The 22,767-nt window shown below is 40.4% G+C and overlaps 1 protein-coding gene across 1 annotated transcript in view; it reads right to left on the reverse strand.

Moving 5' to 3' along the window:
• FOLH1B (folate hydrolase 1B) overlaps positions 1 to 10,900 on the reverse strand; it is a 46,233-nt gene extending 35,333 nt beyond the window's left edge. The window contains 3 exon segments of the mRNA XM_036324719.1: positions 1,237 to 1,423; positions 8,126 to 8,234; positions 10,644 to 10,900. Of these exon segments, the coding sequence (XP_036180612.1) occupies positions 1,237 to 1,423; positions 8,126 to 8,234; positions 10,644 to 10,761 (414 nt within the window). The 5' untranslated portion in view covers positions 10,762 to 10,900.
• Between the last annotated feature and the right edge of the window lie 11,867 nt (positions 10,901 to 22,767).

Raw genomic sequence — 22,767 nt, forward strand, 5'->3', positions numbered from 1 at the left:
TTGCATAAATGTTTGTAATGGCAAAAATAATGAAATGGAATAACAAAAGCAAAGCTACAGTCAAAATTGGGAGTTAACGAAGGAAAAACAGGACTGGAAGTTAGCTATTTTCCTGATTGTACATAAACAATCCCCAAAATTGTTAGACCAGGATAGAGATTTAAGCGTATGTATATTTTTAACATCAATATCGATCAAGCTTGATCACTAATCAAGCTAAACAAACTTGAAGCTATATATAATTTAGAAGCCCCAGCTAAGAAAAGAACTAAAGGAAGCTATCTGGATTGAAGAGGACTATTTTAGTTAGGTATGGTAGTTCTAAAACTAAGGTGTGCTAACTAGCAATGAATATATGAGTTCTGAGCTTTCATACTGAATATATTTCATGATAAGAAATAGCTCAATTATGTGGATTGCCTCCATCCCTCCCTCCCTTTTTTTGTTGTTTATTCTCAATGGAGGCTATTTTTTCCATTGATTTTCAGAGAGAATGGAAGAGCAGGGAAGAAACAGAGAGAATTATATTGATGTGAGAGAGACACATCGATGCCAGGGATAGAGCCTGCAACCAATGTACATGCCCTTTACTGAAATCAAACCCAGGACCCTTCCATCCATGGGCCAATGCTCTATCCACTGAGCCAAACTGGCCAGGGCTGTCTTCTCTTTAAGTATGTGCCCTAACTTGCAAACAAGATTGTAAATTCTTTATACTAGATATGCTATAGACTTTCCCTCCAAATACATCTGAGTTCTGGGTATGGAGCTGAACACATGACCATATGACCATATGAGACATAATCATTAAGAACCAATAAAAACTTCCTGGCTCAAATTGCACCCTGGGTCTCTGATTTTCCTAGCAACCCCCAACCTGGGCAGTATCTTTTATGGTCTGAACCTCTCAGAAATGTATCAATTTTAGTTGCTTGGGAGCTTAATTTTATCTCATAGTTTAAGTTAGTGTACAATACTAAAAAATAGAAAATAGCAACTGTTACCAAATATCAATTTCTCAGAATCTTTCCAACATCAGCATTAAATTCAAACAGCATAAAAAAGTTGATACTGGTAATGAAATATTCAAGGCATCATTTGCCAGTTTCAATAATATTGATTTCTATCAATAACTAGAGATGTATAGTGCATTCTTTCATAGGAAGTATTTGAAAAAAATAGATGGGGGATTTTCTTTCTTAACCTTTTTTTTTTTTTTTTTTTTTTTTTTTTTACCTCATGTCCATCTTCATCAATTATTGATATGTAGTTGGGATGAGTCTTATTTGGATAGGACAACAGGACATCATAATGGGCTAAGTCAGCAGAATCCAGGCCAAATTCTTTCCACTGAGATTGAATTTGCTTTGCAAGCTGAAAGTTTTGTTCTGTTCCTGCTAAATGTGGAATCCGCGTAAAATTACTGGCGAACAAAAATTGAAAGTAGTTAGAAATTAATGTTTAGTCAGACTTTATCTCAAATCAACAACTAATTAAGGCAGATTTACATAAAAATACTTTGAAATGTGATACATTGAAAAAGGAAAATGGTAGAATTATTGCAGCAAATAGATTTTCAAAGTGTATTTTGAAGTTTTCATGCTCTAATTTGTACTCATTGAAGGGAAAAAGTGGAGAAACTGATCTCTGCAGAGAATTGTTACGTGTGACCCAGTGGACATATCCCTGAATAGCAGATGAGGGAAGTGCCATATTCTTTCCTTAAGAGCCATGACTCTTGGAACTTTCATAGAATTGCCTGTTTTTATGTCACTGTGCAAAATATTTGAGAGAGAAAAATATTTTCATCCAAAATACCAAGCTGTGACATGCCAAGAATTACTGGTAATTACAAATATTTTCAATATTGAAAGTTATATTCAAGTGAGAAACCTTTTTATTAGTAAGGAATAATGTGAACGTATTTACAAGCTTAAAGTGAACTTCTTGAACTCTATCCATCATGCATAGTAATACCCTTAAAAAGCAATAGTGAGAATTATTTTAACCAGGACTAACAGATTTAATTTTCATGAGTAGACTAATTTCTCATTAAATATATGTGCAGATGCTGGTGTTTTTGTGTGTTTTAAATATTTTCTGCCTGGAAATTTGTTATTTCCTTGAAGATTCAGCTCATTGGTATTTTCAACTTAAACTCCTTAATGGAAAAAAAAGAAGAAAAAGGAAAATTCCACATGTCAAAGCAACATATATCATGTAAAGACATTTATTTTATTTCTAGCTCATTAACTTCTTGAACTTCATAAATTTCTGGTTTTAAATATGGAGGTTTTACTAAAATCAATCTGCCATTCTTACTCAATTTAAAAAAATTAATAGGCAATATAGCTATGATGATCCCAACTTCAAATGTTTAATTCTACAGTGTAGCTGAACTTTTAATTTGAAAAATCAACTGCCAAGAAAAATAACTCTCAATTTAAAAAATTCCTGTGATTACTTGTTATACTTTTGTTAAAATATTTCAAATTGTATTTACAAAAATAGTATTAAAATCCCCATTCAGTAAATTTTAAGGCCTTAACAACCTACGTAGGATTTATATTGTATATTTTCAAAATATAGTAACAAAAGAACACTTTTTTTTTTTTATTGATTTTTATAGAGAGAGGAGGGGAGAGGGAGAAATAGAACCATCAATGAGAAACATCAGCATCTATCGGCTTCCTCTTGCATGCCCCCTACTGGTGATCAAGCCAAAAACCCAAGCATGTGCCCTGACCAGGAATTGACTGGTGACCTCTTGGTTTATGAGTGGACGCTCAACCACTGAGACATACCAGCCAGGCGAGAACACAATTTTTTAAATTGTATTTATTGGTGTGACATTAATTCATAAAACCATATAGTTTTCAAGTGTAGAACTCAACTAAACATCATCTGCACATTGCATTGTGTGCCAATTATTGGAAGTACGGGCTCTTTTCTCCCCCACCCCTCCTTTGCCCACCTCCATCTACCCCCCAACCCCCTTCTCCTCTATCACCAGACCATTGTATCCATGTGTTATGTGTACATGTTTTAGTTTTTGCTTAGTCCCTTCACCTTCTTTCATACAGACCCCCAAACCCCTTCCCTTTGTTATCTGTCAGTCTGCTCCATGTATCCATGCCCCTATTTCTATTTTGTTTGTCACTTTATTTTGTTCATTAGATTCCACAGGTAAATGAAATCATATGATATTTGTCTTTCTCTGATGGACTTACTTCATTTAGCATAATCATTTCTAGGTCTATCCATGCTGTCCCAAAAGGTAATTTTTTTTTTTTTTTTTTTGCAGCCAAATAGTATTCTATTGTGTAAATGTACTCCTGCTTTTTTCATCTACTCATCTATTAATGGACACTTGGGCTGTTTCTGGATCTTATCTATTGTAAACAATGCTGCAATGAACATAGGGGTGCAAATAGTCTTTCAAATTAGTGTTTTGGGTTTCTTCAGATATATTCCCAGAAGTAGGATCACTGGGACATAATGCAGTTCCATTTTTAATTTTTTGAGGAAACTCCAAACTGTTTTCCACAATGTCTACAGCAATCTGCATTCCCACCAACAGTGCACTAGGGTTTCCTTTAATCCACATCCTCACCAACACTTGTTCATTGATTTATTGAAGATAGCCATTCTGACAGGCCTGAGGTGATATATCACTATGGTTTTAATTTGCATTTCTCTGATGATTAGTGACTTTTAGCATTTTTTCATGTCTCTTAGCCATCTGCATGTCCTCTTTGGAGAAGTGTCTATTTAGGTCCTGTTCCCATTTTTTAAATTGGGTTGTTTGTCTTCTTGGTGTTGAGTTGTTTGATTTATTTATGTTTTTGAAATTAACCTCTTATCAGATATATCATTGGCAATTATGTTCTCCCATTCAGTGGGTTCCCTTTTCATGTTGTTAATGGTTTTGCTGTACAAAAGCTTTTTGGTTTGATGTAGTTCCATTTGTTTATTTTTTTTCTTTGTTTCCCTTGCTCCAGGAGATATATCTGCAAAAATATTGCCCTGAGAAATTTTATTGCCTTTTTACATATGGGATTTTTGTTTCCTGACTTACATTTAAGTCTACAATCCATTTTGAGTTTATTCTTGTGTATGGTATAAGTTGATAAGCTAGTATCATTTTTTGCATGTACATGTCAAATTTCCCCAGCACCATTTATTAGAGACTGTCTTTACCCCATTCGATATTCTTGCCTCTCTGTCAAATACTAAATAACAACAAACGTGGGGGTTTATCTCTGTGCTCTCTATTCTGTTCCATGGATCTAAATGCCTGTTGTATCAATATTATTCTGTTTTGATTACTATAGCCTTCTAGTATAGTTTGATATCAGGTAATGTGATACCTCCAGCCTTGGTTTTCTTTCACAAGCTTGCTGAGGCTAATCAGGGCCTTTTGTGGTTCCATATACATTTTTGTGCTGGGGATGACCAACAGCCCCCGAACAACGGATGAACAGATTACTCCGACATGGTTTCCCTGTATGGGGAAGGCTAAGGGACGGCCTGGCGGAAGAAGCCAGGCAGCCTTGATTGCCTGCCTCCTTAGGCCTTTATTAGAATTTTTTTCTTTAGATACAATCAGTAGGGTGAGTACAGGCAGTCCTCGGGTTACATTGGACTCGACTTACGTCGTTTCATGGTTACATCACCATCTTCCATTTACAATATTTATATATTAAAAAAAAAGTTCCGTCATTTTGACATAGGTACATATGTGCTTTATGTTTTTTTTATTATTATTTATTTACCACAAGTAAAGGTCAGGAATTACCTTTCTTTTAATTTTTTTTTTACTGTTTCACTTCATTACTGCTGTGTATGTGCTTCATGTGAGTGACATAAGTGCTTATGTAGGTGGGTGCCGACTTACGGCGAAAATCGCGTTAGTTCGCTCACCATAGGAATGGATCTTCTATGTAACCCGCGGACTGCTTGTCATCTTGGGAAGACACATGTGTTTACATTGTCCTCTAGGAAAGGGCACCCAGGGATTAAGCATAAGGATTCCAGTAAACACCTGGGGGTCTGCATGTACACAGGCTTGTTTGGAAAGGTCAGGGAATAATTTGGGGCGCTGCCTTCAACACTCCCCTAAGACTCCCCTAAGTCAGAATTCCCATAAACAGGGCAGGCGGTCTTCCACACACTTCCCTTTTCTCAGAATGTCCTCCTTACAAACTTTCCAGCCAATTCTCATGCTTCCCAACATTTTTGGAATATTTGTTCTAAATTGGTAAGAGTTTTTTAATTACTACTTTGATTTTATTAGTTGTAATTGGTCTATTCAGGTTTTCTGATCCTTCCTGATTCAGCTTTGAAAGGTTGTATGTTTCTAGGAATTTATCCATTTGTCCAGGCTGTCAAATTTGTTGGCAGGTGGGTATTCATAATATGTTCTTGCAATCCTTCGTATTTCTGTGGTGTCAGGTGTTACTTCTCCCCTTTCATTTTCAATTTTATTTATTTAGGTTCGCTCTCTTTTTTTCTTGATGAGTCTGGTTAAAGATTCATCAATCTTGTTTATCTTTTCAAAGAACCAGTTCTTGGTTTCATTGATCTTTTATATTGTCGCAGAGGTTTTTTAGCCTCTTAGTCATTTATTTCCACTCTAATCTTTATTATTTCCTTCCTTTTACTTACTCTGGAAAAAGAACAGAAATTTAAGAGGCAGCTGAAAAGTCTATCTATTCCTTCATCAGTGTATACCTACTGCAAAGAAAATAGCAAAACAGCTAACATGTTGCTATTTTCTTCTATTTTACACAGATCACAAACTGTGACATAACTGAAGTGGATGCAGATTAGGCATATTTCCTAAAGTCACAGCTACAACTCTGTCCCTACAAGCAAGAAGAGTTGATATGAGGAGTCTTGAACATGCTCACATCAATAAAAAAGGAGAGAGACTTTATTACACTTTGCTATATGACTGAAACTTCTTTTATTAGTTTCATCCTCACCAACCATGTGCTATGATCAAGGTTGAACCCACTCATTTAGAGCAAAGCTGATCCTAAAAAAGAATCAGCATGAAATCAGACAAGTGGTGTATCTCAGGTCTTGCCACTAATTTATGTAATCCTGGCCGTGTCAGAAATTTCTCATCTGTACATGGGAGGCTGTAGCCACCTCAATAGTTCTCAAATATTTGGGGCTCAATTAGATAATTGACATTAAACAGCAGTTTTGACATTATTTGTTGTTTTAATCAATTGAGAAGTATGTCACAAGTAATTTGTTGATCCTATAAGAATATCAATTTTTTTTCAAAAAATAGTAATAATTCTAAATTGTTTAAAATTGCTAACAATTTGTATGGGCAGATTGGAAATCTGGAGAGTTCAGAAGGCTTCTGGAGCTTCTGCAGTCCTTGGAGGGATGAATGAGGGATCTCTTAATCTCCTTCTTTTGTGTGTTAATGATAAACATCCTTGAATTCTGAACAGTGAGAGCAGCCTGGGCAGGGCCGTAGAGAATAATCAAGATGCTGACTGTTTCAACCTTGCTCGAGGGTCCAAAAAAGAAATAAACAAAAGGCATTCATTTTTCTTCTTTGCTGGTCAATCCATACCACAGGAAAGGAAAGAGAGAAGGAAGCAGGGACAGCAGCTCTAAGAACAAATATTCACCCTTGCCAGACCTCCATTTTAATGATAGCTATTATAATTAATTACAGTGAAATAGCAAGAGGCAGAGGAGGGATTTCCAAAGTTTAAGCTTCAGGGTCTCTCCGTTGAAAAGGCCCTGCAAAAGACCTGGGAGGTGCCTCAGCAAGTATTTACTCATAGTTTTAATTCTATCAAAATTAAAATAGGCATATGTGTCCATAGGATTATGTGTGTACACACCTATACACATGTATGTGTGTATTTATATAAAACTCTTCTTATATAAAATTATAACTTGTATTCACTAAAGAATCTTTTAATCACTATAAGGGACTTAAGTATTTTTTAACACATGCACTAAGCAAATTTGTTTAAAAAAAATGGACTTCACTCAGCCGGTGTTGTTCAGTGGTTAAGTGTCAGCCCATGAACCAAGTGGTCACTGCTTCAATTCCCGGTCAGGGCACATGCCTGGGTTGCGGGGTCAATACCCAGAGGAGGGCATGCAGAAGGCAGCCTATTGATGTTACTGTTTCTCTCTCATTGATATTTCTAGCTCTCTCTCCCTCTCCTTTCCTCTCTCTCTAAAATAAAGACATACTTAAAAATAAATGAACTTCATGCTTTGAAAAGCTAAAATTGTAGTCAACTGTATATACACATATATATTCATTTTATACAAGGGTTTTATTTTTAGTTGCTTTACAAATAAATTTTTAATTTACTCAATTACCTCTCTGGCTCTATACTAGATAGCTATTTCAGGAAATAGAAAGCTAGATTGTAAACTATGTCACATATATGCTCTATAAGTTCATCCTCATCACAGCTGTATCATTGTCCTCATGTTATAGATGCAGAAAGGAGAGCTGAGGAAGGTTAAGTATTCACTCAAAGTTACTTTGCTATCAATGGGCAAAGATGAAATGTAAAGTCAAGTTTGAATTTAAGTCCACATTTATTATTTTGACCAAAATACACTCACTATCTTCCTCTAAAACAGAAGAAAATAAATTCCACAGACCAAATCCAGCACATTTCCTGGTTTTGTATAGCCCACAGCTAAGACTGGTTATCACATTTCATAGGTGAAAAATCAAGAGGAATAATATTTTGTGACATAATTATATAAAATTCCAATTTTAGTGTCCATAACTAAAGTTTTATCAGAACTGGCACACTTGTTCGTTTATGCAGTTTCTATGGCTTCTTTTGTGCTACAATAGCAGAGCTGGGTTTGTGACAGAGATCAGCTGGCCTATAAAAGCAGGCCCTTCCCAGAGAGTTGGCTGACTCCTGCTTTAAAACATCCATACTGGTCTAGTTTAGCTGCAACACAAAATCCTGTCCAGATAAAATGTGATACAAGATCTTCAACAAATAAAGCTTTTAAAAAGTCAGTTCCTATATATGCAATTTTGGATCAAAACTTTGAAACAGATTAAATTTTCCAACAAACTGTCCATACAAACTTTCAAGTATATGCTTACTATAAGAATGCTTTGATGTTCTCAGCTTTCAGTTCATCCAAAAATGCCTTCTTCATATTATGTTGTGGAACAACGTCAGTAGCTTCATTGGAGGATTTTATAAACCATCCTGTAGAATACATACAAATATAGAAATGAGAAGTGAGCTCATAGACAGGCCCTATTTTTCCTTATTATTGTATCTACCATATGTAAACTATAAATTGCCAATGACCTCCAGCATTCATTGAAATTTTCTGAAATTTAATTTCTTTTGCCTACTTCTACAGGAAAAAAAAAATCATGCACACAGACTTTTAAATTATAAATCAGTTTCTACATATTTTTATCTGATTTCAATGATTAGATTGCTATTATTCTAAGAAATGTTTTATGAGAAAATCCATACTAAAATTAAATGTTTCAACTAATGGGCATAAACAAGATCTCTTGAAAATTAAGGTTACAAGGAGATCCATCTTCTTTTTCCTTAAAGTTTCTATCCCCAGGGACTGCTCTCTGCTGATCCAGAATAAGCACTTAGTCAAAGTTTATAATGAAGTAATTATGAATATGATTCAAGTGCATAAGTTATTTCAAAGAGTTAAAGGAAACTCATGACTTGTAATTTGTTTTGGCTCAAAAACTAAAGGAAAATAAGCTAATATTTTATGTTTTCAGTTGAAGTAGGCTTGAGATGTTCAACTTCAGAAAGCCACAGTGAAATGATAATTTCCCCAACATCTCCGCAAGACACCCAGTGCACACAGGCCAGAGGCAATGGGTAGCCAGAAGACATAGAGAAGGAAGCCCTTGTAGTTGGCTTTTAAACTCAGAGAAAGGAATACAGGATTTATTCAGAGAAATAATATGATCTGGGCATAAAGTAGTTACCAAAATCTGCACTCAGCTTTCCACTTATATCACACATACACACACACACACACACACAGAGGCATACTGAAATAAATGGTTAGCAGCAAGTGGAAATCCAGTTCCACCTGTACATAAAACAAAGGATTAGCTGAGGGGTCTGGGAAGGACACACTGAGGATTAGATGCTGGAACTCAGATCTGGAGAATGACCTGGATGAAGGGGAGAGAGGCTTGTGGGGGAGGGGAGAGCAGAAAATCCGACTGAAAGTAATGTGTCAGCCACTGAGCAATGAGTCCAAGATGAGGCTGAGGGCTAAAGTAAGAATAAAATGCCCTGAGGAGATGCAGGTTTTGATCCCCATCCCAACCTTGCCATTTTTACAACGGAGAAAACTGAAACTTAATTTGAAGTGTGTCCTTACTCAGCACTTATCTCACTTAAGCCCCACAACAACCCTAGGCAGTTACTAATGTCCACGTGTCAGTATGAGTGGGATGTGACTCAGAAATGTCTTTAATGATCCTTAAGGTAACACAGGAGGCAAGAGAGCTAAGTTGAGTTAACCTAGCTGGCTGGTCTATGCACTGGTCGTCTAAATCCAGGAAAGGGCCCCACTGGTGCGGTTCAGTGGTTGAACATCCACCTATGAACCAGGAGGTCACAGTTCGTTCCCAGTGGTCAGGACACAGGCCCGGATTGTGGGCTGGATCCCCAGTAAGGGGCATGCAGGAGGCAGCCAATCGTTGAGTCTCTCTCATCTTTGATGTTTCTCTCTCTCTCCCTCTCCCTCTCCCTTCCTCTCTGAAATCAATAAAAATATATTAGCACGGGCAAGACTACCTGGCAACACCTTAGGCTAATCTTGCATGTTACTGTCCAATGAGAAGCAGTAGAAGGAATAGAGAAAAGTGCCAATACCCCAATAGTGTGCTGGGAACTTTAGATGCTTTTCTATTCCCTATTCCCAATACATTGCAGATATTATTGTCATCCTATAGGTCGGGAAACTGAGGCTAAGAGACTGGGTAACTCGTTCAAGGCTGAGAAGTGGCAGAGGCAAAATTAGAATTTAAAACAAACAGTCTGAGCTTGTCTGTGCTGCCCTGGTTTTCTTAAGGAGTTGGGTCGGGTCTGTAAATCCCTACACAACAAAGCAAAAGAACTCTTCCTAGAGATCTCTTCAGAGAGCTGACAATCATGCCAGCCAGTTTCCAACTGTTTCTCTATTAGTTACTCCCCCGGGAGAAAGAATGAGACGGGCTTCCCTGCAGCAGTGCCCTGGTGTCTACCTAAAGCATACCAGCAGCAGCTCCCGGCACAGGAGTAGATACAGACCCCGAACAGGTAAGAGTCATTTTTTGCAAAGCGCCCTGGACCACCCGCTCCCCCTAAAACATACCAGTTTCCCAGGGCTCCAGCGGGTGGCCCTTCGGAAGTCCGGGTTCAGGGTCTCTCCCTCCTACCCCTTTACCCTGGGTGACTGTCCCGCAAGAGCTTGTCCAGAGCGCAGCCCTGCACCGCCCCCAGAAACCCCACCTCGCTCGCGGGGCTTCATCCCCACCTTCCCCCAATCCAAACCGCTGTCCCGGGACCCCGCATCTCAGTGCGCCCGCGAGTCCCGGCCGGGTAAGCTCGGGGTGTGCGTGGCGGGCGCGCCCCTACCGAGGAGGAAGCCGCAGACGAAGAGCCCGGCGGCCAGCAGCAGCGCCCCAGCGCACAGCCAGCGCGGGCGGCGCAGGGCCACGAAGGTCGAGTCGGTCTCGGGAAGGGGATTCCACATCGCGCAGGGCGGCGGCTCCGGGGACCTGCGCCCCTGCTGCGGCCCGGCCGAGGGTCTGAGGCTTCCTGGCGCCGAGGCCCAGAGGATCAATCAGTTACTCCCCAAGAGACTAGCATCCACTCCCAGCCCGGGGTCTAGTGTCTCCGCCCTCAAGGTATTTCTAGCTGATGCTCAGCCAATCCCAGCGAGAGGGAGGCAATAGACATGGCCGGGAAAAGAAAACCCGGCCCCGCCCCTCGGGAGAAACGCGTAGAAAAGTTTATCTTGAAAAGTTCTAGCATTATATGAAATGCTGAAAGGTATTCTTTAAGAAGAGGAAGAAGAAAAAGGAACTCTTACCATTTGCCACAGCATGGATGGAACTGGAGAGCGGATAAATACCACATGATCTCACTCATTTGTGGAATATAATGAACAACATAAGCTGATGAACAAGGACTGATCCAGAGACGGAGAGGCATTGATTGGACTGTCCGGACTTGGAGGGAAGGTAGGGGAGGGTGGGGGTAAGGGGGAAAGATCAACCAAAGGACTTACATGCAAGCATATAGGCCTAATCAATGGACATGGACAACGGGGGGGGGGGGGGGGGGGGTGGGGGGGGTAGAGGGTAACATGGGGACAAGGACACATATGTAATATCTTAATCAATAAAAAATATATTTAAAAAAAAAAAGAAAAGTTCTAGCTCTCATTTATTCAAAAATGTAAGGGGGGGGGGGAAGGAAGGAGGAAGCAGCTAGTATCCTTTCTTCACGTCCAGTCCCAAACCTGCTTCTCAGACAAGTAAAGATTGCCGGTGTAATTTAATAGAATGCTTCTCTTTTGTCTGTCCAGAAAAATGTTCAGGGAGGGACCTGGCTCCAGGCTAGTTGTTAGACTAAACTAAATGGTCTCTCAAATGTTTTTTTTCCAGCTCTGAAATCCTATTGAATACTTTATAGCACTATAGTGAGTAAAATCAAGTAGAAAAAAAGGAATCAGAGAGGGAAGGGGGAGTGGGGAGGGGGATGAGAAGAGATCAACCAAAGACCTTGTATGCATATATGCATAACCCATGGACACAGACCATAAGGTGGTGAAGACCTGGGGCTGGGGGCAGGGGCGGGCTAGAAGGAGTCAAAGGGGGGGGGGGGGGAGGGAGAAGCAGGTACATATGTAAAACTTTCAACAATAAAGCTTAAAAAAAAGAAATGGTGTTCCATTCTGGCTGTTGGATTGTCAAGGAGGAGGTGGTGTCAATGTGAATTACCACTGTGCTCTTTCTCTTAATGAATATCATTGATTTTAATAAACTGTTTTATTAAACCGTTTTTAAAGAAATTATATTGGAACTTGCTGAAGGCAAGTTTTCCAGTTCAATCATTCATTCATTGAAAGTGCATTTATATTTTTTGTTGTTGTTAATTCTCACCAGAGGGTATATATTTTTTTTCATTGGTTTTTAGAAAGAGTGGAAGGGATGGGGAGAGACATAGAGAAAGAAACATCGATGTGTCTCTCACATTGATTGGTTGCCACTTGCATGTGCCTGGAGTGGGCCTATGATTGAGCCTGCAACTGAGGTAACTGCCCTTGACAGAAATCAAACCAGTGACCCTTCAGTCCATGCGCCTACACTCTAACTTAAGGAGCAAAACCAGATAAGGCTAAAAGTGTATTAATTAAATAGTTCTTTTGAACCAGGAATTATGGGTACAAATATGTGTTAAAATAAAGTCCCTTCCCTCAAAAAGTTACAATATAGTATAATAATAGATATACAATCAAGAGAAACAAGAGAGTTTCCAACTGGGCTTCACATTCTTCTTCTTCTACAAGTCCTTATATGAAAAGTCATCGAGCATCTTTCCTCAATAGTTGAAGAAGGAAGTGTTAGGTCGCCGAAGGAGGAACTCAGGAGGCCAGAATGGTGAGGGATTATGAATTTACTGATTCATCTGCACACCAGGTGGCTGAGTCTGGATGGCTCCAGCACCCAATGACAGGAGTTGGCGGTTTTTAAAGGACTTTTGGTGGACCTTTTTTGGGCAGAGAATTCTCTGAGCAGGACCAGAGGGGTGGGATAAGAGAATGTGGGCTCAGCAAGTTAAGTGTGGTCTCAGCAAAAGGGAATGTCCATAGTGAAATGGCCTGAAAAGTCAGTTCCTGCTGGAGGGGTATCGATTCATTTATTTGACCAGACCTAACAGGAAGTATAATGTGATCTAATGCTTACCAAAGCAAACTACACTAATCCTTAGTTTCCTCATATATAATACAGAAATAATGAAAGTGACAACAAAAAAACCTCATATGGCTTGCATAATCACATATTAGAGATTTTTAATTCTTTTTGGGAAAGTCCTTATAATTACATGAAATAATTCATCTAAAGCACATAGTGCATTGCCTTCCATATTGGATGTATTTCTAATATTAATTAATTACAAAAGGTGTGTCTTCCCCACTAGACTGCAAGTTCCATGAGGGGAGGAGGAATCCTTTTCATAAGATCTGACACACATTTATTCCTGCTCTGATACTAATACACTGATATCTATTTTTTTTTTCATTTTTAATTGTTAGCATTTTTTTTTTACACATTTTACTCTTTTATTTCCTTACAGATTTTGTTTCATGGTGGTAGGGACCATATCTTGTGCCTGTCTGTTTTCCAGAGTTACACAATGCCTAGAATACAAAAACATCCTTTGAAATGAATGAATGATATGTTAAGCAATGAAGTGATTATGAGGTATAAGAAATGATTACTGTTATTGAAGGACTTTAGTCAAAGTGGGAAGATGGGGCCTAAATAAAAGGATAAATAACAATACCCGAAAGCAGAGATTAAAAAAACAGCAGCAGCTTGTGTTCAGGAGAACATATGGGGACCTTATCCATACCTAATGATTCAAATTAACTTCAATAGCTCTTGCTGGAAAAAATATATTGAAATATTTTATAATGCCATATGCCCTTCCACACACATACACACAAGAAAATGTGTGGCACTACTTTGTGGGTAGGTAGATAAGGTAAAATATGACCTATCTTTTTCCTCAGTAAGTGCAGGAAATGATAGATTCTAGAATAGAAATCCTATATAATAAAAGGCTAATATGCAAATCGCCCAAACAGCAGAACCACTGGTCGCTATGACACGCATAGACCACCAGGGGGCAGACACTCAATGCAAGAGCTGCCCCCTGGTGGTCAGTGTGCTCCCACAGGGGGAGCACAGCTCAGCCAGAAGCCTGAGCCAGGCTCACAGCTAGTGAGCGCAGTGGTGGCAGGAGCCTCTCCCGCCTCCAAGGCAGTGCTAAGGACCCCTCAGGGGATGTCCAACTAATGGCTTAGGGGAACGGGTCTAAGCCATCAGTTGGACACCCCCGAGGGCTCCTAGACTGCGAAAGGGCACAGGGGAGCTGAGGGACCCCCTCCCCAAGTGCAGGAATGTTGTGTACCAGACCTCCAGTATTAAATAAGGAAAAGGTAATATACTTGCCTCTGCTACTAGCATTTCATCCAGTCTAAAATGCATTTCTTAATTATCACCATGGCCCAAGTACTGGGCTGGGTCATAGAAACACCAACAAAATAAAACAAAACAAAAAACAAACAAAAAACAAAAAAAACAACAACCCTTCTTTTGCTTAAGCTGGGGTTTCCGATTCCTGGAACTGTAATGTTTGGTAGCAGGCATATGACTCCCACCTGTGCCAGGCTAGAATTGACGACAGTAGCTCCATGCCCTGCCCTCCCCCAATATGGTTTAGCTTCGGATTTACTTTCTGTTGTTGCAGTTATCAGTGGTCAACCAAAGTCTGAAAATATTAGCTAGATAATCCCAAAAATAAACAATTCATTAAATTGCGAGTTCTTTTGCATAGCGTGCTGAAATCCCGCGATATCCTGCTCAGTCCCACCCTGGACGAGAACAATCGCTTTCTTTATCCACACAGCAGCTGGCCAGGTTATAGTGATGCTGGCAATTGGAATATGACAAAGAGAAGCCACAAAGTGCTTCCGTTAAGAAAAAAAAAGTGGAAGTTCTTAAGAAAAAAAACTACCTATACAGTGGGGCCTTGACTTACGAGTGTCCCGACTGACGAGTTTTTCGAGATACGTGCTGTCTCTCGGCTGACTTCTTGCTTTGAGTTGCCAGCTAAAATTCCGGTTACGAGCCAGCTTCAGATACCCCACCGCTAGTTGGCGCTGCGAACTTCACAGTGAATGCCACAACATCAGCCGAGCATTTCAATTCATTGAAATGGTGAAAATTGATTTGACATAGGAGTAATTTGAGTTATGAGCTCTGTCACGGAACGAATTAAACTCGTAAGTCAAGGCCCCACTGTACTCAGATTGTTAAGTTCTACGGTGAGAACAGAGTCTTCTTCCGGTGAAGTTGTGAAGAAGGAAAAAGAAATTCATGCTAGTTTTGCTGCTGCAGCTCAAACTGCAAAAATCACGGCCACAGTGCATGATAAGTAATTATTTAAGATGGGAAAGGTATTAAATTTATGAGTAGAAGACAAGACATAGTCTGTCATGGCTCCATGATCAGCCTGATGAATCTTCAGAAGGCCAATAGTCACCTAACGCTGCATCACCATGTCTACATCACCACGTCTACGTCACCACGCTACGTCATTTACCTCACGTCAAATCCTCACGTAGGCATTGTGTCGGCTAACATCGCCAGAAGGGTGAGTACAGTACAATAGGATATTTTGAGAGAGAGACCGCATTTACATAACTCATTACAATATATTGTTATAATTTTTTAATTAGTTGTTAATCTTTTACTGTGTCTAATTTATAAAATAAATTTTATCATAGGTATGTATACATAGGATAAACAGTATGTTGGTTGTGCTAGTAGCTGTGGTTTCAGACATCTACTGGGGTGTCTTAGAACATATCCGCTGCAGATAAGGGGGGACTACAGTATTTTTAAATCAGAAAAAATAGTTGTAGGCTAACCAGCCTGGAGAGAGTGTATATAATCTAACCTTATTAGGATGAGATGGTTTAAAACAGCATGGACCAAGAAATCCTGGAATTTTCCTGTGAACTCAGGTGGAAGAAGTCTGGAGAGCTCTAACAGGCCAGATTAATTTTCCAAGGTCTCTATTCTGACTTTAATTCCCCAATTCAGAACTACATGTGGATTCTAATTTTTTTTTAAACCTCATCAGAAGATATCTTCCATTGATTTTTAGAGAGAGTGGAAGGGAGAGGAAGAGACAGAGAGAAATACTGACGTGAGAAAGATACATCAATTGGTTGCCTCCTACCAGGGCCAGGAGCCTGCAACCAGGTACATGCCCTTGACTGGAATGGAACTGGGGACCCTTCAGTCTGCAGGCAGATTTTCCATCCACTGAGCCAAACTGGCTAGGGCTGGATTCTAAAATCTTTAATGAAGCTTTATAGCCTGCCTACTTTTTGAACTCTTTTTGACAGCATTCTCCATTTATTTTCCTGTCATATACTTTTATGTAATTTACTTAGTCTTGCTAATTCTGTTTACTCATCTATAAAATAGGAATAATAAAAATTCCATTTGCACATAGTAGTTTAAAAGGTTAGCAAAGAGGTCTAGCATTTAGATAACCAAATGAGTGACAAATGCAGTCATTCTATATATTTTTAAAAATGCATATAAAATCAATAGCTTATTTGAACAGACCATTTTAAATAAACCCTCATATATGTACTCAGTAATCTCCTATGTTTAAAACCAATACATTATCATTATGGTAACCTAAGGTTAAGGAAAACCCATTTTTATTAAAACAGTAAATAAACACATTCCAAATAGTAAAAATAAAATATTCTGTGCATAATACTAAGATTTCTTTTACAAGTTGAAAGAGATCATATCAGTAGAAATGACAATGCAGATAAGATGTATCTTTCTTTCTACAGACATGAACTAAATGAAAGTGTTATACTCATCTCTGGGATCTGTTCAAGAGAAAACAAGGTAAGTTATTTTAGTTACTTTTATCCCAGCCTCGAATACATATTTACTTTTCAAAAATACTTCCTCAAGGAAAAAAAATTTAATATTTCCTGAATGCTACTTAAAGTATTAACACAGCATTCCTGAACTCTAAATTATATATAAAAGGTATAGCATAGAAAGATAAAAGAACCAACTCCTCCAAGTGAATACACACACACACACACACACACACACACACACACACACACACTGAGTGGCCAGATTATTATGACCACCTGACATTTATAGGCAAATTAGCTATAATTTTGCAATGAAGTTGCTAGAGGGCTAGACCATTATAAATAGGGAAGCAGGTTGTTTACCACGACAGTAGAAGTGATTTTTTCTGAAGATATGGGTAAACAATGCGATTTAACAGCCTTTGAACGTGGGATGGATATATATATGTGTGTGTATATATATATATATATATATATATATATACACACACATATATATATACACACACACACACACTCACTGAGTGGCCAGATTATTATGACCACCTGACGTTTGTAGGCAAATTAGCCGTACACTGCATTGTATGGGATATGGAAGCTGAAGGCCTGTTCGAACACCTTTGCTGTCTGCAGTTACCAAGATAAAATGTCTCCAATTCGCACAGGAACACAAGGATTAGACAGTCAAGCATTGGAAAAAAGTCATGTGGTCCAATGAATCACGTTTCCAGTTGCATCATGCAGGTGGCAGAGTGAGAATTTGGCGGAAACAGCATGAAAGCATGCACCCCACATGCATGAGTACAACCCTTCAAGCTGGTGGGGGCAGTGTTATGGTTTGGGGCAGTGGTCGGCAAACTCATTAGTCAACAGAGCCAAATAGCAACAGTACTTCTTCAAAACAGACTCGCCCAGGCCGAAAACCGACTTCTGCGCAGGGGCCACAAAGTTTCAATTGCACTATACGCCCACCCGCACGTGGTATTTTGTGGAAGAGCCACACTCAAGGGGCCAAAGAGCCGCATGTGGCTCGCGAGCCACAGTTTGCCGACCACGGTTTTGGGGCATGTTTTCCTGGAATGATTTGGGCCCTTTAATTCATGTAAAACAACGTCTGAAAGCACAACATACCTAACTATCGTTGCTGATCAAGTTCATCCTATCATGTTGATGGCGTATCCCAATGGAGATGGCTTCTTCCAACAAGACAATGCGCCATGCCACGGTGCTCGTATTGTGCAGGAGTGGTTTCAAGAACATGAAGGAGACTTTACCTTGCTTAGGTGGCCCCCACAATCACCAGATCTCAATCCAATTGAGCATTTGTGGGACGAAGTTAAAAGAGCCATCAGGCAGCTGGTTCCACAACCATCAAATCTCACAGATTAGACAGTGCTATTCATCAGGCATGGTGTCAGATTCCTTGCATCACCTTTCAACATCTCGTGGAGCCAATGCCAAGAAGAATCGCCACAGTATCGAAGGCAAAAGGTGGCCCAATGAAGTACTGATGAGGTGGTCATAATAATCTGGCCACTCAGCATGTATGTATGTATATGTATGTATGTGTGTGTGTGTGTGTGTGTATATATATATCCCACATACAAAGGCTGTTAAATCGTGTTGTTTACCCATATCTTCAGAAAAAAATCACTTCTACTGTCGTGGTAAACAACCTGCTTCCCTATTTATAATGGTCTGGCACTCTAGCAACTTTATTGCAAAATTATAGCTAATTTGCCTACAAATGTCAGGTGGTCATAATAATCTGGTCACTCAGGCTGTGTGTGTGTGTCTGTGTGTGTGTGTGTGTGTGTGTGTATGTTTTTTTTTTTTATTTTTCAATCCTTTTACGTTGGAGGCTGGTTATATGAATATATACACTTGCCAAACTCTTCGGGCTATACAGTTAAAATCTATGCATTTTATGTTTAAATTATAAATCAAGAAAATTGATTTAAACAATAAGGTAGGAGCATAAATGAGACTATTTCTTAATGATTCATTTAAATTCTACTCTTTCAGAATAATTCCCATTCTTCTTATGCTAACGACTTATACTAGGGGAATCTTTGCAGACAAGTTTTGTGTGTGTTTTTGGAATTTTGAGAAAGTTAAGAAACTTAACTAGACTCTTTCCAATCTAATGATGGAATAGGATAGTAAAAGGACATTTTTGATGAAAAATGTTGGCGCAGCGAATATCACAGTGAACGCCACAACATCAGCCCAGCATCACGTGTCTCACTCGTTCACTGTTGATTTGACATACGAGTAATTTGAGTTACGAGCTCCGTCATGGAACGAATTAAACTTTTAAGTCAAGGCCCCACTGTACTCTCACCATAGCAGATTTCAGGCTAACAACATGGTGTAACTGAATGTGCAGTTGGAAAGAGATGCCCATAATTGCCTCTTATAACCTGGTAGGACCAGTCTTCCACGTACCACTGGACCATATTTCCCATGTAGCAATAATTCATTCTCAGTGCTATGGACTCACCAATTGAATAAATATGCTATAATTTATTCACCCATTTTCTTCTTGGCAGACATCTAGAGTGTTTCCAATTATTAGCTATTAGAAAGTGTGCTTCTATGAAGACTATTCTTTTTTTCTTTTTTTATTATGAAGATTCTTTTACATATCTATTGGAGGTCATATGTATTTATTTCGGTGCATATTTATCTAGGGGTCACAAGTACGTTTATGTTTAGCTTTAGAAAATGGGCCTACTTTTTATGTACACTCTTACCATCAGTGTATATGAAATTCCAGTTCCTTCATATTTTTATCAAATAAATTGTTCCCCTAATGGATCATGAAATGGAGCAGATTTTCCTATGTTTGCTGCTCATTTGTACTTTTATTTTTTTAGAGTGACTGTTCAAGTGTTTTGTCAAATTTTTATTGGGTATTCTACTTTTTTTCTTTTTGTTTTGTAGAAATTTATATGTATACATAATGTATGCCTATAATTTTAAAATTTGTTTGTTTTACTCAATAATGCAGACTTTTATATCAGTGCATAAATTATCTCCTTTATTATTTTTAGTAGCTTTACTATATAATATTTTAAAGAATAGATGTGAAAAGTGGAATTTTTATTTTTAAGCTTACCAAAAGTTTAATATATATTGAAATCTGTCCTGGAAAGTAACAACAGAAACTTTGTGGTGATTACACATTGAAAAGGAAAGAGTGGCCCTTATGTACTTGAACAATGGAAAGGCATTCTCCACACATAGCATGTTAGATTTTAGTGTGGCAAGAAGCAAGATGAATCTGATTTGTAAGGGGCAAAGTGAAAACTGTTGAGATTACTTTGAAATATAAAAGTAAGTACTCAGCCAGAAGCTGAGTGGGAAGAAATATAGGTAAAGGTCATAGTTTTGAAGGTCCTTAATGGAAATTCTGAGAAAAACATGTTATTAAGAGCTAAACTGAAAGGAATTGAGTGAGCAAATGGCTAAAGAAATATCTTCTTCAAAGCTCTTGAGAGAATATGGGGAACAGAAACTGAAGGTTCAGTTAAAGTGCAGTTTTATTAGGGAGAGAGGAGTGTGAATTGGAAACATGTTTCATTGTTTATTTCAAACTAAAAACTAAAAGTTAGAATCTCTGTGGCTTTTTTTTTTTTACTTTAAAAAAATTGGAACCCTTGTACACTGCTGGTGGGAATGCAAAATGGTACAGAGGCTGTGGAAAAACAGGGTGAAGGTTTCTTAAAATCTTTTATTTTAAATATATTTTTACTGATTTTTTTAGAGAGAGAGGAAGGGAAAAGGATAGAGAGATAAAAATATCTATGAGAGAGGAACATCATGGATTGGCTGTTTCCTGCTTCCCCCCGCTCCCCCTTCCAGGATTGAGCCCGCAACTGGGGCATGTGTCCTGAATGGGGATTGAACCAGCAACTTTTTGGTTCCTGGGCCAATGCTCAACCACTGAGCCACACCAGCTGGAATCTTAAAAAGAACTGCTGTATAATTCAGCAGTTTCACTTCTGGGTATATATCTGGAAGAATTGAAAGGATTTCCAAGTAAATATTACTACTGCCATGTTCATTGTAGCCCTGTTCACAATAGCTAGGATGTGGGAACAACCTAAAAGTCCATGAAAATGTGGTAGATGCATTCAATGGAATATTGTTTATCCTTTAAAAAGAAGGAAATCCTGCAATATTCAAAGAAACAACATCAAGCTGAACCTTGAGTACAAGGCACTAAATGAAATAAGTCAGTCACAGAAGGAAAATACTGCCTGCTTCAACTTATGTGAAGTATCCTATATAATAAAAGCCTAATATGCTAAGTGTCCGGTTAGCCCTTCAACCAATCCTATCTAATAAAAGAGAAACATGGTAATTGGCGTACGACCGCTACCCTTCTCCTTGGCTAATCAGGGCGATATGCAAATTAACTGCCAGCCAAGATGGCGGCTGGCAGCCAGGCAGCTTAAACTGAACATGAGGCTTGCTTGCTTCAGTGACGGAGGACTGCAACGTTCCCCGCCTGCCTTGCTGGCCTCTGAGCTTGCAGTTTAAGAAACATTGTAACAAATATAGAAGCTAAACAAAACCCCAGAAACCAGCTTTCAGCCGGCTGGGATCTCAGAGCTGGAGTTGATACAGAGTTTCGATTATAGAACCTAAACAAACCAGATACCCACTTTCAGCAGCTGAGGCCTCAGAGCTGGAGCCAAGCCTCAGAGCTAAAGCTGGCCCAGAATAAAAATAAAAAAATAAAAACAGGAGCAGTTGGGAGCTTCAGTCCCAGCCTGAAAACAGCCCTCAGCCCCTCACCCAGACTGGCCAGGCACCCCAGTGGGGACTCCCACCCTGAAGGGTGTGTGACCAGCTGCAAACAGCCATCATCCCCTCATCCAGGCTGGCCAGGCACCCCAGTGGGGACCCCCACCCTGATCCAGGACACCCTTCAGGGCAAACCAGGCAGCCCCCACCCAAGCACCAGGCCTCTATTCTATATAGTAAAAGGGTAATATGCCTCCCGACACCGGGATCAGCGTGACAGGGGGCAGCACCCAAACCCCCTGATCGCCCTGTGGCTCTGTGTGTGACAGGGGGCGGGGCCACAACCTCCCTATCCACCCTGCTCTGTTCGTGACAGGAGAAGGCGCTCCAACCCCCTGATCAGCCCTGCTCTGTGCCTGATAGGGGAAGCTCCCCACCCCCCTGATCACCCCGTGGCTCTGTGTGTGACAGGGTGTGACGCCCCAACCCCCCCACCCCACCAGCCCTGCTCTGTGTGTGACGGGGTAGAGCCATAACCTCCCCATTGGCCCTGCCCTGAGTGTGAGAGTGACGGCACCCCAACCCCCTGATCGGCCCTGCTCTGTGGGTGATAGAGGGCAGCACCCCAACACCCCCCCCCCATGGGCCCTGCTCTGTGTGTGATGGGGTAGAGCCATAACCTCCCCATCGGCCCTGCCCTGAGTGTGACAATGGCGGTGCCCCAACCCCCTGATTGATCCTGCTCTGTGGGTGATAGAGGGCGGCGCCCCAACCCCCTGATCCTCCCTGCTCTGTGGGTGACAGGGGGCGGTGCGCCAACTCCCCTATCGGCCCTACTCTGTGAGTGACAGGGGAGAGCTCCTCAACCCCCTGATGAGCCCTGCTCTGTGCGTGACAGGGGGGAACTCCCCAACCCCCTGATCGACCCTGCTCTGTGCATGACAGGGGGCAGCGCCCCAACCCCCTGATTGGCCCTGCTCTGTGTGTGACAGGGGGTGGCTCCGCAACCACCCCATCGACCCTGCCTTGAGTGTGACAGGGGGCGGTGCCCCAACCCCCCAATCGGCCCTACCCTGAGCGTGACTGAGGGTGGCATCGCAACCTCCCAATCCGCCCTGCTCTGTGCATGGCAGGGGGCGGCGCCCCAACTCCCCAATCGGCCCTGCTCTGAGCCCAACCAGGGGCTGCACCTAGGGATTGGGCCTGCCCTCTGCCACCCGGGAGCAGGCCTAAGCCAGCAGGTCGTTATCTCCCGAGGGGTCCCAGACGAGAGGGCACAGGCCGGGCTGAGGC

Source organism: Myotis myotis, unplaced genomic scaffold (assembly GCF_014108235.1).
Source record: "Myotis myotis isolate mMyoMyo1 unplaced genomic scaffold, mMyoMyo1.p scaffold_m19_p_10, whole genome shotgun sequence".
NCBI classification, from domain to species: Eukaryota; Metazoa; Chordata; class Mammalia; order Chiroptera; family Vespertilionidae; genus Myotis; species Myotis myotis.